At 53.6% G+C, this 16,873-nt stretch overlaps 1 protein-coding gene across 5 annotated transcripts in view; it reads left to right on the top strand.

Moving 5' to 3' along the window:
- Positions 1–8,748, top strand: part of TMCC2 (transmembrane and coiled-coil domain family 2) — a 45,447-nt gene extending 36,699 nt beyond the window's left edge. For 4 of the 5 annotated variants that reach the window (XM_024252902.3, XM_054561430.2, XM_054561366.2 and 1 more), the window contains 3 exons: positions 4,312–5,246; positions 6,522–6,657; positions 7,216–8,748. In XM_024252902.3, the coding sequence (XP_024108670.1) occupies positions 4,312–5,246; positions 6,522–6,657; positions 7,216–7,527 (1,383 nt within the window). In that variant the 3' untranslated portion in view covers positions 7,528–8,748. 5 annotated transcript variants of the gene reach the window in all.
- The last annotated feature ends 8,125 nt before the right edge of the window (positions 8,749–16,873 follow it).

The following is a 16,873-nucleotide window of genomic DNA, read 5'->3' as shown; positions in this document are numbered from 1 at the left end:
AGCTAATTTTTGTATTGTTAGTAGAGACAGGGTTTCACCATGTTGGCCAGGCTGGTCTCCAACTCCTAACCTCAGGTGATCTGCCCGCCTTGGCCTCCCAAAGTGCTGGGATTACAGGTGTGAGCCACTGCGCCTGGCCCCTGTATTTTAAAATTTGTATTATTATTATTTTAATCCATGGTTGGTTGAATCCATGGATGTGGAATTCTCAGATACAGAAGGCCAACTATAATTGTTATCCTTATCCTTTGTCCAAAACATTTAGAATTTGAGAAAAAGAGAAGAGCCTAGAGGCCATAGGGAAAATATGCCACCTTTCTGGAAGCCAGTGGAGCTGAGTCCTCCACAGGGAAGAGAATAAAATGGGGATATGTTCTGTGACTGGAGACTGACCTGCTCAATCCAGGCATTGCAGACCTTCATGTCACCAAGGAAGTGTCCAGGCCTCCGTGGAGGGACGGAAGGAGCTGGTATCCTGCTGCAGGACTGTTAGGCTCAAGTCTGGGTCCTAGGGTAGAGAAGAGGGGTGGGCGAGGGGGCCAGGGCTTCAGCCCAGGCCTCTGCACCCACCATCAGGCCCCAGCTGTTTTTCCCAGGAGTGTTTCTTCTCCTCTCATTAATGGGGATTTCACAGCCAGCTTCAGCTCTGCTTTTCCATTTGTAAGCCAGAAAGATGCCAAATCAAGGGAGGAGAGAGCCAAGCTGCCAGGAAGGAGCCATGGCAGGTGGAGACTTTGCTATTTTACACTCCTGTATAGTCCTAAAACACTTTTGCTTTTCACAGCATTTCACATCCATTTCTTATTAGCTCCTCCCACTGTCCCCCTAAGTAGGTGGGACAGACTCTGTCCCTGTTACAAAGATGAGCAAATGGCAGTGATACAGCCAGACTCAGAACCCATTTTCTTTTTTTTTTTCTTTTTTTTTTTTTTTTTTTTGAGACAGAGTCTTGCTCTGTCGCCCAGGCTCGAGTACAGTGGCGTGATCTCGGCTCACTGCAACCTCCACCTCCCAGTTCAAGCAATTCTCCTGCCTCAGCCTCCTGAGTAGCTGGGATTACAGGCGTCCGCCACCACGCCAAGCTAATTTTTTTATTTTTAGTAGAGACAGGGTTTCACCGTGTTGGTCAGGCTGGTCTTGAACCCCTGACCTCATGATCCACCCACCTCAGCCTCCCAAAGTGCTGGGATTACAGGCGTGAGCCACCGCACCTGGCCCCAGAACCCATTTTCTAGATATTCTTTCTCCCAAGAAGACAGTGAAAGAGAGCTGGGCGTCTGTGGAAAGGGCAGCAGCTTTATAAGAGAGACAGGTTCTGGGCCGGGCACCGTGGCTCAAGCCTGTAATCCCAGCACTTTGGGAGGCCGAGGAGGGCAGATCATGAGGTCAGGAGATCGCGACCACCCTGGCTAACACGGTGAAACCCCATCTCTACTAAAAATACAAAAAATTAGCCGGGCATGGTGGCGGGTGCCTGTAGTCCCACCTACTCCGGAGGCTGAGGCAGGAGAATGGCGTGAACCCCAGAGGCAGAGCTTGCAGTGAGCCGAGATCGTGCCACTACACTGCAGCCTGGGCAACAGAGCGAGACTCTGTCTCAAAAAAAATAAAAGAAAAAGAGAGACAGGTTCTGTAACATCAAAGGCCATGTGTTGCCTATAAAACTTAATTTTGGGCCGGCGCAGTGACTCATGCCTGTAATCCCAGCACTTTGGGAGGCTGAGGTGGGCGGATCCCCTGAGATCAGGAGTTCAAGAGCAGCCTGGCCAACATGGCGAAACCCCATTTCTACTAAAAATACAAAAAAATTAGCCGGGCGTGGTGGCTCATGCCTGTAATCCCAGCTACTCAGGAGGCTGAGGCAGGAGAATCACTTGAACCCAGGAGGCAGAGGTTGCAGTGAGCTGAGATGGCACCACTGCATTCCAGCCTGGGCGACAGAGTGAGACCCCGTCTCCAAAAAAAAAAAACAAAAAACAAACCAAAAAAAAAAAAACCCTTAATTTTGTGTAGTTCTAGCAATACGGAGTAAATTTGTTGGTATAATCTCTGAAATAAATTTAGGCCAGCTTGATTGCAGGCATTTTTTCTCCCAGGGGAAAAAAGGGATTATGCTGCCTAGATTCAGACTCAGCATCTAATGAGCACCTTCTGTATGCTTTGCACTATGCCAGCTTGCCAGATGTCATCTTGTAGAGCTCTCACAAAAGACCTGAGAGAAGCTGTGATTACCCCCTTTTTGTCGGCGAGGACACTGAAGGTCAGGAAAATGGAGAGATGGGCTTTTTGCTGTCACTGCAGGGAACAAGGCAGGAAGAAGCAGCCTAATTGCAGGTTAGGGTTTTAAATCAGACTACTGGGACAGTTAGACCTTGGAGCAGATCACTTAAGGGAGACTGTGGGTATGAAAGGTCAGAAATTCCGAGAAGCAGAGTCCTGAAGGTATGAGCACCTGCTGGGAGGGCAAGGGGGGATGAGGGGAGACCCAAAGCAAACATAAGAGGGAAGTCCTGACTTCAGGAGTGATTAGGGATGGGGTTGTGGTTGTCCACAGCATCCCCAGGGGGAAATGTAACCTGGAAAAGCCCCAGTGGAAGCCCACAGAGGAGCCGCCCTCCCCTGGCTCCTGAGTTTGGCAGGGCTATTGTTTTCAGTCGTGTTTTCCAATAACTTTGCACCTTGGCAGAATCAAGCCAAGTGACATGTCTGTAATTGGCAGGGACCGTTTCCAGTTCCGGTGCATGTGACTGGGCCACTTTCTTTGTGTTTAACCCCTTCCCCCACATATATCTGACCACACCCCTGCCCCCTCCCATACATACTAAGGGCGAATGATCTGACCCAGCCTTGCTTGGGGTGTGCTGTGTGTAAAAATACATGGGGTTGAGCCATTTCCTGCTGCTTCCGTTGTTGCATGGCGATAAGACACTGGGGACTCAGCTGTGGACAGAAAGATCCTCCAACAGGCTGAGAGGAACCAGGCACCAGGGGAGCGGGGCTCAGGCCTCCCCGCTTTCGGCCCACCTTACATTTCCCATCTTTCCTATCTCCTGCAACCTTTTCCTTCTTTCTCTCCCTCCCCCTTATCCTTTCTTAGTCTCTCTTCTCCTTTCCTTGTCTCTCCGACTTTGGTGCCACCCTGATGTACTCGAGAAGCCTGCCCGCCTGGTGGGGAGTGAAGGGGGCTGTCATTTCCTTCCTACGCACTCACCCTCTGCAAAGCTGGGCGGCTGGTAGCCTCAGGCCCCCAAACTGGTCCCTGCTTCCCTTGGCCTTTGAGTTACTTCTGGGGCTTTAGTCCTCAGGGACCTGGCCAGCAGGGTGGGGGTGGAGCATGCTCCTCTCCCAATTCTCGGAGACTAGGAAGGACTGGGGGCTCCCACCATTATGAAGCGGAAAAGGTTACCAATGACTCTGGAGAGCCGTAAGGTAATGGAGGGCCTGGGAGAGGTGTCAGCAGAGGCAGGGTGGCCCGCCGAGCTGCGTTAGTGAACATGGGGTGGCGAGGGCAGGCAGGCAGGCACCAAGTGTAGGCTTTGGTCAGCCCCGAGGGAGAGGCCTGCTCAAGGCAGGAGCCTTATGAAGTGGTTGAGTCCAGAGAGAAAATTTGTCTCATTCCTCAGAAATCCAACCCCATGACTCCAATGAGGCCTCAGACCTGCCTGGTCCACGTGCTGGAGCTTTAAGAGTTCTGGGCTGGGGCCAGGAGCGGCTCACACCTGTAATCCCAGCACTTTGGGAGGCCAAGACAGGCAGATCACTTGAGGTCAGGAGTTCGAGACCAGCCTGGCCAACGTGGTGAAACCCCATCTCTATTAAAAATAAAAAAATTAGCCAGGCATGGTGGTAGGTGCCTGTAATACCGGCTTCTCGGGAGGCAGAGGCAGGAGAATCCCTTGAACCAGGGAGGTGGAGGGTGCAGTGAGCTGAGATCACGCTACTGCAGTCCAGCCTAGGCAACAGAGCGAGACTGTGTCTCAAATAAATAGATAAACAAACAAATAAATAAAAGAGTTCTGGGCTGGAGGTTCTGTCCCTTCCTGGCCGTGTGTCCCTGAACAACTTGTTTGACCTTCCTGGGCCAAAAGAGGAGCAGCTCTGCCTAGACTGCATTTTGGGGATGCTGTGGGGACGGGATAGAGAGCAGATGTGAGAGCCCTGTGTAAGTGGCTGTCAGGGAATACTGTTCTTGTGGTGGTTGTCTTCTTTTGGACTCCTGCATCCATTTTCTAGATAGAAAAACCAAGTCCAGAGGCATCCAGGGGCACTCCTATGGTCTCCCATGCTTCCTCTGCCTGCCTCTTTCCACAGGTCGACAAGGGAGACCTGGTGGCCCTGAGCCTCCCCGCCGGCCATGGTGACACTGATGGCCCCATCAGCCTGGACGTGCCCGATGGGGCACCGGACCCGCAGCGGACCAAAGCCGCCATTGACCACCTGCACCAGAAGATCCTGAAGATCACCGAACAGATCAAGATCGAGCAGGAGGCTCGCGACGACAATGTGGCGGAGTACCTGAAACTGGCCAACAACGCGGACAAGCAGCAGGTGTCCCGCATCAAGCAAGTGTTCGAGAAGAAGAACCAGAAGTCCGCCCAGACCATCGCCCAGCTGCACAAGAAGCTGGACCACTACCGCCGGCGCCTGAAGGAGATTGAGCAGAACGGGCCCTCGCGGCAGCCCAAGGACGTGCTGCGGGACATGCAGCAGGGGCTCAAGGACGTGGGCGCCAACGTGCGCGCAGGCATCAGTGGCTTTGGGGGCGGCGTGGTGGAGGGTGTCAAGGGCAGCCTCTCCGGCCTCTCGCAGGCCACCCACACCGCCGTGGTGTCCAAGCCCCGGGAGTTTGCCAGCCTCATCCGCAACAAGTTTGGCAGTGCTGACAACATCGCCCACCTGAAGGACCCCCTGGAAGATGGGCCCCCTGAGGAGGCAGCCCGGGCACTGAGCGGCAGTGCCACACTCGTCTCCAGCCCCAAGTATGGCAGCGATGATGAGTGCTCCAGCGCCAGCGCCAGCTCAGCCGGGGCAGGCAGCAACTCCGGGGCTGGGCCTGGCGGGGTACTGGGGAGCCCTAAGTCCAGTGCACTGTATGGTGCTCCTGGAAACCTGGATGCTCTGCTGGAAGAGCTACGGGAGATCAAGGAGGGACAGTCTCACCTGGAGGACACCATGGAAGACCTGAAGACTCAGCTGCAGAGGGACTACACCTACATGACCCAGTGCCTGCAGGAGGAGCGCTACAGGTAGGTGCCTGCCCACCCCCTCCTGCAGCCCAGCTGGACCTGGGATGAGGCAAGGAGCACTGGGTTTCAGACTCAGGGTGTGGAGGCAGTCAGAGGAGCACCCGCAGCGTCCTGGCTGCTGGAAGGGGCCAGCACGAGGCCCTAAGGAGCCTTCTTTCTTTTTTTCTTCTGTATTTTTTTGGAGGCAGAGTGTCTCTCTGTCGCCCAGGCTGGAGTGCAGTGGCGCGATCTCAGCTCACTGTAACCTCTGTCTCCTGGGTTCAAGCGATTCTCCTGCCTCAGCCTCCTGAGTAGCTGGGATTACAGGCACGCACCACCACACCCAGCTAATTTTTTGTATTTTTAGTAGCGACAGCGTTTCACCATGTTGGCCAGGCTGGTCTCGATCTCCTGACCTCAAGTCAGGGATGACATTAATCCCTTCTTCATAGGGTCATAAAGATACAATGAGTCCAGACCAGTAAAGTCGAAGCATGTGAATGAATGTATAGCTTCCAAAACGTGAAACTCCAGTCGGAGCTCCTGGGGCCAGCCTGGAACAGAGCTGACATCTCTCGGCCTCTCCTTCTGTGTCTCCCTCCGGTCCTGTGCTGCCCTTTGCTGCCCTTTGCTCTGTGCCTCTGCATCACTTGCTGCTCACTCCCTGGGCTTGTGGGGGGATCTTTTCCTTAGCTAGCACTTTCTCTTTTTCTTCTCCATATATATGAAGAAGGCTTGGAAAATTGAAGGGAAGCCCCACCTAAATGGATGAAGGAAATAAAGATGTGTTATTCAAAAAAAAACAACTAAGTACTCCTCACATAATAGTCATCTTACGCTATTTTGTGCCTTCAGAGCCGGGATTGTGTCCTCTACACCCATGTCTCCCTGGTACCCAGAGGGCATCTGAGCCTAGGGCTTAAGAGCCCAGGTTGAAGTCAGCCAATCCTTAACTCCTCCCTTCATGAGCTGTGTGATCCTAGGCAGGCTCCTCAGCCTCCACGCCTCAGTCTTCTCCTCTGTAAAATGGAGATGACACTGGCACCTATCTCATGGGATTGTGGGGAGGATCCTATGAGGTCATGTAGGTAAAATGCTTAGCACAGTGCCTACACCTAAGAAGTGCTGTGTACATAGTAGCTTCTATTGTTGTTGCTGTTAAAATTAGAACAGAGCAGAGCTGGACACGTGGGGTGGGCTGAGTCATTGTTTATTGAGAGAATGAATGAATCAACTGTGGGAGAGAATGGAGGCTCGGGGAGCCAGCACTGGTGTCACTCTCTCTCCCTCCGCCAGGTATGAGCGGCTGGAGGAGCAGCTCAACGACCTGACTGAGCTTCATCAGAACGAGATGACGAACCTGAAGCAGGAGCTGGCCAGCATGGAGGAGAAGGTGGCCTACCAGTCCTATGAGAGGGCACGGGACATCCAGGTATGGCCAGGGCGACCTTGGGGGGCCCCAGATGTGCTGGTAGAGCTGGCAGCAGCCAGAGGGTTAGGGTTCTTGTCGCGTGGGGCATGATAGACACAGGCTGGCCTGTTGGCTGGGGCAGATAGGCACGTGGATGAAGAGGGCAGCATAGCGGGGGTGGAGTGGAGATGAGCAAGATAGGCCTGAGGCTGAGAGCGTGCACTGTGCAGAGGCAAGCCCACAGGGCAAGGGCCGCCATGCCCCCCACCTCTTTGATGGCAGCTTTGCAAATGAGTAATTGGAGTTGCCAGGCTCCATCCTGCCTCAAGAGGGAGCCAGCTGGGATTGGGCCAGCTCCTTTCCTTCCCCAGTAATCAAGACTCTCATTTCCTAGCATCCTCCCCAAAGAGTCATCCTTAAAGGGCTCTGACCCCAGTTACAGCTGGTCAACCTCCACTCCTCCTGGCCTTTGGAGAGGAGACTTCGTTATAGGCACCTTCTCAGTGGGGTAGGTAGGTTTTCAGCCTAGGGGTCCTGCCCATCCTGAGCGCCCACATGCGAGCCCCTCTGCCCCCACAGGAGGCCGTGGAGTCCTGCCTGACCCGGGTCACCAAGCTGGAGCTGCAGCAGCAACAGCAGCAGGTGGTGCAGCTGGAGGGCGTGGAGAACGCCAACGCGCGGGCGCTGCTGGGCAAGTTCATCAACGTGATCCTGGCGCTCATGGCCGTGCTGCTGGTGTTCGTGTCCACCATCGCCAACTTCATCACGCCCCTCATGAAGACACGCCTGCGCATCACCAGCACCGCCCTCCTGGTCCTCGTCCTGTTCCTCCTCTGGAAGCATTGGGACTCCCTCACCTACCTCCTGGAGCACGTGTTGCTGCCCAGCTGAGTGGCCAGCCACGCCGACCCCGTGCTCTCCGGCCCCCAGCTGGCCAGACTTCTCCAGGAGGGACCCTTGGACTTCTTCGTGTGTCCAGTTTGGCCTCCTGCCCAAACTGTCCATTCCAGCAGCTCCTGCCCCCTTCTCTGTACTTGCTTCTGTCTGACACCTTCTCCCTGTTGGCCTGAAGGGAGCTTAGAATGCAGCCCTGGCTGGAGATAGTGCGGGCACCTGTGGCCAAGTGGAGCAGATGTGGACATGGGGTTGGATTGTTTTGATTATTTATAGTTACACAAGGACTTCTCCCAGCTGACCCTCAGGATGCCCCAGGTCAGGAAGGCCATTAAGAATAGGAGGAGAGGGCTCTACCTCAACTTTCCTAGGAAAGAGCCCACCTCGGAGATAGCTACGGTTTCCTCTGGTGGAGATGGTGAGGATGAAGGCTGGAGAGTGAGGGAGGAGGCTCTGCTGGCCCCAGAGAACACAGGGATGGGAGGGTCCCTAGCCTTCCGGCACCTCCAGGGCCAGAGAGCAGGCTCAGAGCAGCTAGTGTGGCGCTCAGCACCCCCACCCCACCCCTCCTCCCTGTAGAGCTGATTTGAGGCCTCCTTCTGGGGCTGGGCTCTGCAGGCCAGGTGGGTGTGGCCTGTGTTTTCCCTGCTGTTCTTTCTGCCTGTACTGGATCTGTTATTTTCAGGGAAACAGGCCCCAGGGCCTCCCTGAGCCTCACCCTAAGCCCTTAGGCCTCTGGGAGTGCTGTTGGGTTCTATTTATTTATTTATTTGTTCCTTTGTTCCCTACCCATGCCCCCAGTGTCTTCACTGCTGAGCACCAGGAGAGATCCTGCCCTGTCCTCTCTCTGAAGCCAGGGCCCTTTCATTCCATGTAGCCTCTGGATCATCCTGCCTGGGAGAAGTGGGAGCGAGCCACCCAGCCCCACTCTCCCCAAGCAGCCCTACAGCCGGGATGGGAGGCACGTGGCCTCCCTTTTATCCGTCTATTTATTTTGTAAGTGTGTATTCGTGTGGAGGAGGTTGTTGCTTTATTTTTTTAAGGCTCTGGAGTGTTGTGTATGGTTTCTTTTCACATCCCAGCCTCCCATGGGCACTTCCAAGAAGAGAGGGGATTTCTTGGAAAAGGAGAGAGGAATCCCCTAGAGCAGGGAAAGCAGTGCCTGCCAGCTGTTGTGCACCTTCCTGAGAAATAAATATCCTCTAAATTTTCAAACCATCCTGTCTGGTGTTGGTTGATTAGGTTGTATCTGTGGGAATCACCACGTCTCTCCCCACACCCAAGCATTCTGGGTAACACAGGCTAGGCCTCTCCTGTTGACCTGAGGCCCTCTTCCTCCAGAATCCGACAAGGAACAAGGCATGGCCTAAGTGGTGTGATAGGAGGGATGATATCCACCCCATCCAGGCCTCTTGGAGTCCAGGCGAGGGCAGTTAGGAGAGAGATTGCCATAGCTCGGAGCAGGTGAGCCACCAGCGGCCCGAATGGCAGCAGCCATGCCCAAATGAGGCCACGAGGGGGCAGCAGAGTCCCTACGCTAACGCTTTCCTCCCGGTGCAGCCCCAAAGAAGGCAGCTGCTGGAGTTAGCTTGGTTTTCTCAGAGCCATCAGCCAGAGCACAGAGCACCGGCTCTCCAGGCGCTGGAGCATGGGCTTGAGTGTAGTGACCAGGCCCTCTGTGGCTGCAGCACCCACTCCCGGCAGTTCACACAGATGGGCACCCTAGATGGCACTGCACTCCCAGCAGTAACCCTGTGGGGCTTTAGGAGAGGCCACCTGAATCTCCCTCCTGGGATGAAAAGATGCTGACTTCCAGCACCTGGAACAGGAGGGATGGTGGGAAATGCACCCACCCCAGAGACCTGGGTCCTGGCCCATAGTGAGTAGATGGCAGCCAACTCACATCTGTCTGCACCTCAGTCTCCACATCAGTGGTAGAGGATGTGCAGCAGCTCACTTCAAAGGGCTTGGACATTCTGCAGTTCTGTGGGTCTGACAAATCAAAAGTTGCCGCTGTACTTATGGCCTCAGGCTTGAGGAGACAACAAGAGTCAGGGACAGTGCTGTCACCAGATTGGAGAGAAGGCTGTGCTGGTGCCACGGGGGGTGGCATTGGTGGCTCATCCTCACCCTCTGTACAATGTAAGAGTTTCACTAGGTGACCTTGCCAGGGCCTTCCAACAGTGTCATTCCTGGACCCTGCACTCACCTCCCTTGGGGGCCGCAGGTGGCCTAGAGCCCACATTCCTGGGCCCCAGGTGGGGGGTGGCTGCCCCAGGCTGCAGACATTTCCCACATTCCTCCCCAAGGTCAGGTGCCTTCCCTGAATTAAATGTCACTGCCAACCACAGCCCACACTGAAAGGGAGGAGGAAAAAGGGAGGGAGGGTGGTGGGCATGCTCAGCTGATCCTGAGACTGACAGCGAACAGAGGAGGTGGGGGAAGACCAGCCCCAGCTATACAGGGTCATCTGCGAAAAGGACAGAACACCAGCCTGTGTTTGCCTTATCATGACAACGTGTCTAATAAAGCCCTGCCTGTCCGGGACTCTGATGGTCACTGATGCTTCCTTGTTTGTGTTTGAGCCTTCTCGCCCTTTAGAAAAAAGGGAGTGCGGCCCGGCATGATGGCTCACGCCTGTAATCCCAGCACTTTGGGAGACCGAGGTGGGTGGATCACCTGAGGTCAGGAGTTTGAGACCAGCCTGACCAACATGGTGAAAACCCATCTCTACTAAAAATACAAAATTAGCCAGGTGTGGCACATGCCTATAATCCCAGCTACTTGGGATGCTGAGGCAGGAGAATCACTTGAACCCGGGAGGCGGAGGTTGCAGTGAGCCAAGATTGTGCCATTGCACTCCAGCCTGGGGGACAAGAGTGAAACTCTGTCTCAAATTAAAAAAAGAAAAAAGGGAGTGCATTGCCCCCACTTCAACCTGGCCTCTGCTGGGGACCATTCTCCTTCAGAATGCAGGGCCAACAGGCAGGCCCTTCCCAGAGCATCTGTCATGCAGGTCCCAGCCCCTCACCTGAGGGTCCAGAGGTCTCAGCCAGGCTGATATGCTCCCCTCAGCCTGGGTCCACTACGGAGAGAGTAGCTAAGAATTCATGTTGGAGTTGGCACGTTACTGCTCCAGCAGCACTGAGCAGGCAGGTGGCATGTTTACCGTGCCCGTGCAGAGCTGGCACTCCCTGCCAACCTCATCAAAACTGTAGAGCTACAACAGGTGCAGCCCTGGCAAACAGCAAAGCAGGCAGACAGCACAGGCCAGCAGGAGGTGACTTAACCCCTGCCAGCCCAGGTTACTCTGGAGTGGTTCTGAGCTATGGAGGCAGGGAAGGGAGGAGGAAAGACTTGGGGCCACAGGGTGGGAGAGGAGGGGAGCTGCAGCCTGGGCACCTGGAGGGATCTTCATGGCAGGCTCAATTTCCCCTTCAAAGCCAGGGCCCTTAAGTCAAGTCTGGATCCCAATATTAAGGAGCCAGCAAACCTAGGCTCAAACCCCAGTGCTGCTACTCACCTTGGACAGGGTTCCAGATGCTCTCAGCCCAATCTCCTCATCTTCCAGGAGGAATGGAGATGACATGGCACTGGCTCACAGGCTAGAGTGCAGGAGACTTGACATTCTGCAGGTCAAGACTTAAGCACAAGGCCTGGAATATAATGGATTAACCCAAGACTAGACTTATTACTGCTCCTCATTCCTGACCCTGTGAGATATTAAGATGCAGAAGAACTGTTCAGGGAAGTCTAAGGCCGACCCCACAGGAACATACAAGGCCAAGGGTGGCTAAGTGAGCCTCAGCCTCTGACCCTGGAAAGCCTACTAGAGGTCCTTAGGGTTCCTCTTCCCTGGGAACCCAGAGCCTGCTTATTCCCAGCAGCCTCTCCCCTCGGTCTGATAGACAAAGCTGGTCCAGTCCCAAGAGGCCAAGCTCCAGCTAGAAAGAGGACTGGATTCGGCCTATTTGACCCAAGGTGGCTGCCACCACCCCAACTCCACAAGTGTATCAGTCTGTGGGTCCCTCCCGCCTCCAGCCCATGGTCCTGGGTATGGGGTCTAGGAAGGAGAGCAGGAATCAAGAGGCCTGCTTTTGAGTTGAGACTGTGGAGGTTGTGGGCCTCAGTTTCCCCAGCTGAAACATGGGGATAATCATATCCATGCTGCCCAACTGTTAGGACACCGGTGAGGCTTGTAGGTGTCAGGTATGAGTGCCCGCCCCATGACACCCCAGGATCTCCTCTAGGGGAATGACCTGTTAGAATGCTGCCAGCCATCTGGGGCCCCCAGGGAGGGCTCTGATCTGCCCAGGGACAGGGCTGGGCAGGGCTTGGGAAAGCAGCCAGCAGTGACCCATGGGCCTGACGGCTTGCAGCCAAACTCCAGATGCAGATGGAAGGAGGAAGCTTGGTCCCCACTAGGCTGAGGGGAGGCATGTGGGGAAGGAGGGGAGGCTGATACTTGTCCCAGCACATTCGGGCCTGCTGGCAGGTCCTGAGTCACCCAGACAGCCAGAAGAGCAGTCGGGGTGGTGACAACAGTGATGCCTGCCAGACACAGGGCCTCCCAAGAGAGCACTCCCGCCTTGGTCCCCCCATACCCCAAGGCCCGACTGTCCAGATGAAGCATCCTGGGCCCAGTGGTGCCACCTCAGCCATGCGCCTGCCTCCAGGCAGCCATCCACTAAGCTGGCTCTGATTCCAAAAGCACCAGAGGTGATTCTGAGAGGTCTGGGTGCCCAGTCTCGGCGCCCTGCCAGCCTCAGCTGAAGGTTCTCTTGTTGCTCTTACTTTGTTGTCTTGTTTTGTTTTGTTTTGTTTTTAAGTGAAACAAATTATTTCAGTTTAATTTTCTCAGCATGTTTCTGGTATTAAGTAGTTGTTATAATTTTTTTTCCATAGGTTATTGGGGAACAGGTGGTGTTTGGTTACATGAGTAAGTTCTTTAGTGGGGATTTGTGAGATTTTGGTGCACCCATCACCCAAGCAGTGTACACTGTACCCTATTTGTAGTCTTTTATCCCTCTCTTGTCACCTTACTTTGATTATTCTTTTTTTTTTTTTTTTTTTCTTTTTTGAGACAAAGTCTTGCTCTGTCGCCCAGGCTGGAGGGCAGTGGCACGATCTTTGCTCACTGCAACCTCCACCTCCTGGGTTCAAGCTATTCTCCTGCCTCAGCCTCCTGAGCAGCTGGGACTACAGGTGTGTGCCACCATGCCCAGCTAATTTGTTTTTGTTTGTTTGTTTGTTTTGTTTTTTTGAGATGGAGTTTTGCTCTTGTTGCCCAAGCTGGAGTGAAATGGAATGATCTCGGCTCACTGCAACCTCTGCCTCCCAGGTTCAAGTGATTCTCCTGCCTCAGCCACCCAAGTAGCTGGAATTACAGGCATGCGCCACCATGCCTGGCTAATTTGCTATTTTTAGTAGAAATGGGGTTTCTCCATGTTGGTCAGGTTGGTCTCGAACTCCCAACCTCAGGTGATCTGCCCACCTCAGCCTCCCAATGTGCTGGGACTATAGGCATGAGCCACTGCACCCAGCCTCATTTTTGTATTTTTAGTAGAGACTGGGTTTTACCATTTTGTCCAGGCTGGTCTCAAACTCCTGACCTCAGGTGATCCACCTGCCTCACCCTCCCAAAGTGCTGGGATTACAGGCATGAGCCACTGCGCCCGGCCACTTTGGTTATTCTTGCTGTGATCTCAGCTCCCCGAAGATAAGTCTCAAGTAAACACTTTAGAAAGATCTGAGTGTCTCTCTGGCTGGTCTGGGTCTTACCTAGGGTCCTCTCCGTACCACCCTAGGTAAGAGACCATCCACTCCTACCTGGCGCTGTCTCCAGCTATTACTTAACTGGGGTCCCTCTGTCCTTTTTCTAGTTGGGGTCAGCCCCAGTCACCCATACTGAGGGTGGAGATGGAGAAGAGAGGATTTCCCATGAAATTGGTCATTAAATGAACTCATGCAAGAGACAAGTCACCAACACAGACCTGATGTCTCTCTGACTGGCATCCTCCTCTTTAGCTTCTCAGCCAAGTGTGGCCTGGCCAGGCCAAGGGTGGGAAGACCTGAGAGTTGGGATTCCGACTGCTGAGGAGGAAGAGGCCAAGGAGGGGTTCCCTTCCTTCTTCTTCATTTTCTCCTCTGTTGGTCTTGAAGCTCTTATCATGGTTTGTCAGCCATGGAGTCCAGGTTTGTGACCCCCCAAACCACCCAGCTTTAGGTTCAATTAAATTCAAGAAATATGGTTTTGAGCTCTGGCTCTGTGACAGGCACTGGAGACACAGAGGAACAAGACATGGTCTCTGCTGTCATGGAGCTCATGAGCTAGTGGGGACAGACACACACAAACACACACACGCACACGCACACACACACACACCATCAATACAGGGGCAGGCAGAGATCAATGCTGCCATAGGGCCCGGCAGGGACAGGAAGGTTTACAAGATGTAGAGCTTCCTTCTGATGGGGGCTAGGAAGGTTTACAAGATGTAGAGCTTCCTCCAAGCACTGGAGGAAGCATAAGAAGCAAAAAGGGATCGTGTTCTATAGCACGATGGCTTTGGTCATATCTGGGGTTGGAGTGGGAGACAGGGTATCCATGGCGTGAGTAGCTATGCAGTTATTTCATGCATCAGCACTGCCTGGCCCACAACCCAGAGGGCAAGATACCTGAGGAATGGGCTTCTAAGTCTGTGGCAGTGAGAAGGAGAATGAGGATGGCTTTCAGAGCAGGAAGGAAACTCCACCCCAGAACTCTGGGGCTTGGGGGCTTCAAAGGGGTTGTCTATGCTTGAAAGCCAAAGGCGGCTGGACGCGGTGGCTCGCGCCTGTAATCCCAGTACTTTGGAAGGCCAAGGCAGGTGGATCATGAGGTCAGGAGTTCAAGACCAGCCTGGCCAACATAGTGAAACCCTGTCTCTACTAAAAATACAAAAATTAGCAGGGCGTGGTGGCGTGTGCCTGTAGTCCCAGCTACTCGAGAGGCTGAGGCAGGAGAATTGCTTGAACCCGGGAGGCAGAGGTTACAGTGAGCCAGGATTGCACCACTGGGCAACACAGCCAGACTCTCTAAATTGAAAAAAAAGGAAAAAAAAAAAAGCCAAAGAGAAGGTAAACACACAACCACAACAAAACAATAAAATGCAGGTGCCCCTGGGGTGGGGACAACCCATTGAAAGCCAAAGGGAAGCCAGAGGGAAACTTTGAGAAAGAACAGAAAGAAAAAGCATTCCCTTGAGGAAGAGCTGGAGCCATCTGGCATTCTGGGGATTTGGGGACTGATGCTCAGATGTGCTGTGTGACACTGAGTAGGTAACATTACCTCTCTGATCCTTGTGTCCCCATATCTACACAAATAAAGAACTTAGGATGGAGAGACTGACATGGCTAATGAGTGACCAGGCCCTGGGGGCTGTGGGAATACCTAAGATGGTGTCTGTGTGCAAAACCAACTCAAGGGCAGGCTCCCAATATGGTAGAGGGGAGGCTTATGGAGTCAGGGTGGTGGGGAGTAAAGACAGGTCTGGGGCCGGGCACAGTGGCTCACGCCTGTAATCCCAGCACTTTGGGAGGCTGAGGCGGGTGGATCACCTGAGGTCAGGAGTTCAAGACCGGCCTGGCCAACATGGCGAAACCCAGTCTCTACTAAAAATACAAAAATTAGCTAGGCGTGGTGGCACGTGCCTTTAGTCTCAGCTACTCCGGAGGCTGAGGCAGGAGAATCGCTTGAACCCAGGAGGTGGAGGTTACAGTGAGCAAAGAAAAGACAGATCTGGGACCTGTGTTCTGACCACTGGAGGGGTCCTCAGTGCTGGATGGTCAGGCCAGTGAGGAGCTCCAGGTGAGGACAGGAGCAAGACTTGGGCTCCACTGGGCTTCCCTGGCCTCTCTGTCACCGTCCCCCAGGGGTGAGGCTAAAGATGAAAGCGATACCAGGGCTACCCTCTCTGCTTGTCAGCTGTAAGATTAAAAAGGAGGTGGCTTCCACGCAAAGCAACTGTCATCGACTCTGGTATGATTCGAGGGTGTGGGAAGGCCCCACCCTGGCCCAAAGTCATGGCAATATGAACCCTTTTTCTGTTCAGGCCCTTACAGCTCACAAATGCTTCTTGTGTGCTGGACTGAATCATTGTATCCTCACAGCAACCTGGAGAATGGCCAGAGAGGTGTCACTGGACTCCATTTTATAGATGAGCAAGCTGAGGCTCAGAATGACGAAGGGAACTCACTCATGGACACACAGCCAGTGAACAGCAGACCCAGGATGAACCCAGGTTGGACGACAATGCTCCTGCCTGTAACTGAAGCGTGACAAGCCACATTCAGGTTAGGCATTACTTCTTCATGTAACATGCAGGTGTGGCTGGGTGTGGTGGCTCATGCCTGTAGTCCCACCACAGGAGGCCGAGGCAGGAAGATCACTTGAGGTCAGGAGTTTGAGACCAGCTTGGGCTACATAGTGAGACCCTGTTTCTACCAAAAAATTAAAAAGTTAGCTGGGTATAGTGGCTCACGCCTGTAGTCCCAGCTACTGGGGAGTCTGAGGTGGGAGACTTGCTTGAGCGTGGGAGGTGGAAGTCGAGGCTGCAGGCACTACACTCCAACCTGGGTAACAGAGCAAGACCATGTCTCAAAAAAAAGAAAACCAAAGAAATGGGCCGGGCGTGGTGGCTCATGCCTGTAATCCCAGCACCTTGGGAGGCCAAGATGAGTGGATTGCTTCAGCCCAGGAGTTTGAGACCAGCTTGGGCAACATGGCGAAACCCTGTCTCTACAAAAAATACAAAAAATTAGCAGAGGAGGGTGGCACGTGATTGTAGTCCCACATACTTGGGAGGCAGAGGTGGTGGATCACTTGAGCCCAGGAGGCAGAAGTTGCAGTGAGCCAGATCATGCCACTGTACTCCAGCCTGGGCGACAGAGGGAGGTTCTGTCTCAAAACAAACAAACAAACAACAACAAAAATGTAGGTGCCCCTCTGTTCACAATAGCAAAGACTTGGAACCAACCCACATGTCCATCAGTGATAGACTGGATTAAGAAAATGTGGCACATATACACCATGGAATACTATGCAGCCATAAAAAAGGATGAATTCATGTCCTTTGTAGGGACATGGATGAAGCTGGAAACCATCATTCTCAGCAAACTATCGCAAGGACAAAAAAAACCAAACACCTCACTCATAGGTGGGAACTGAACAATGAGAACACTTGGACACAGGGTGGGGAGCATCACACACCGGGTTCTGTCATGGGGTTGGGGGAGGGGGGAGGGATACCATTAGGAGATATACCTAATGTAAATGACAAGTTAATGGGTTCAGCACACCAAC

This window comes from Pongo abelii, chromosome 1, assembly GCF_028885655.2.
Source record: "Pongo abelii isolate AG06213 chromosome 1, NHGRI_mPonAbe1-v2.0_pri, whole genome shotgun sequence".
Taxonomy (NCBI): domain Eukaryota; kingdom Metazoa; phylum Chordata; class Mammalia; order Primates; family Hominidae; genus Pongo; species Pongo abelii.
The sequence above is the reverse complement of the archived record's forward strand: the minus strand, read 5'-3'. Positions and strand labels throughout refer to the sequence as shown.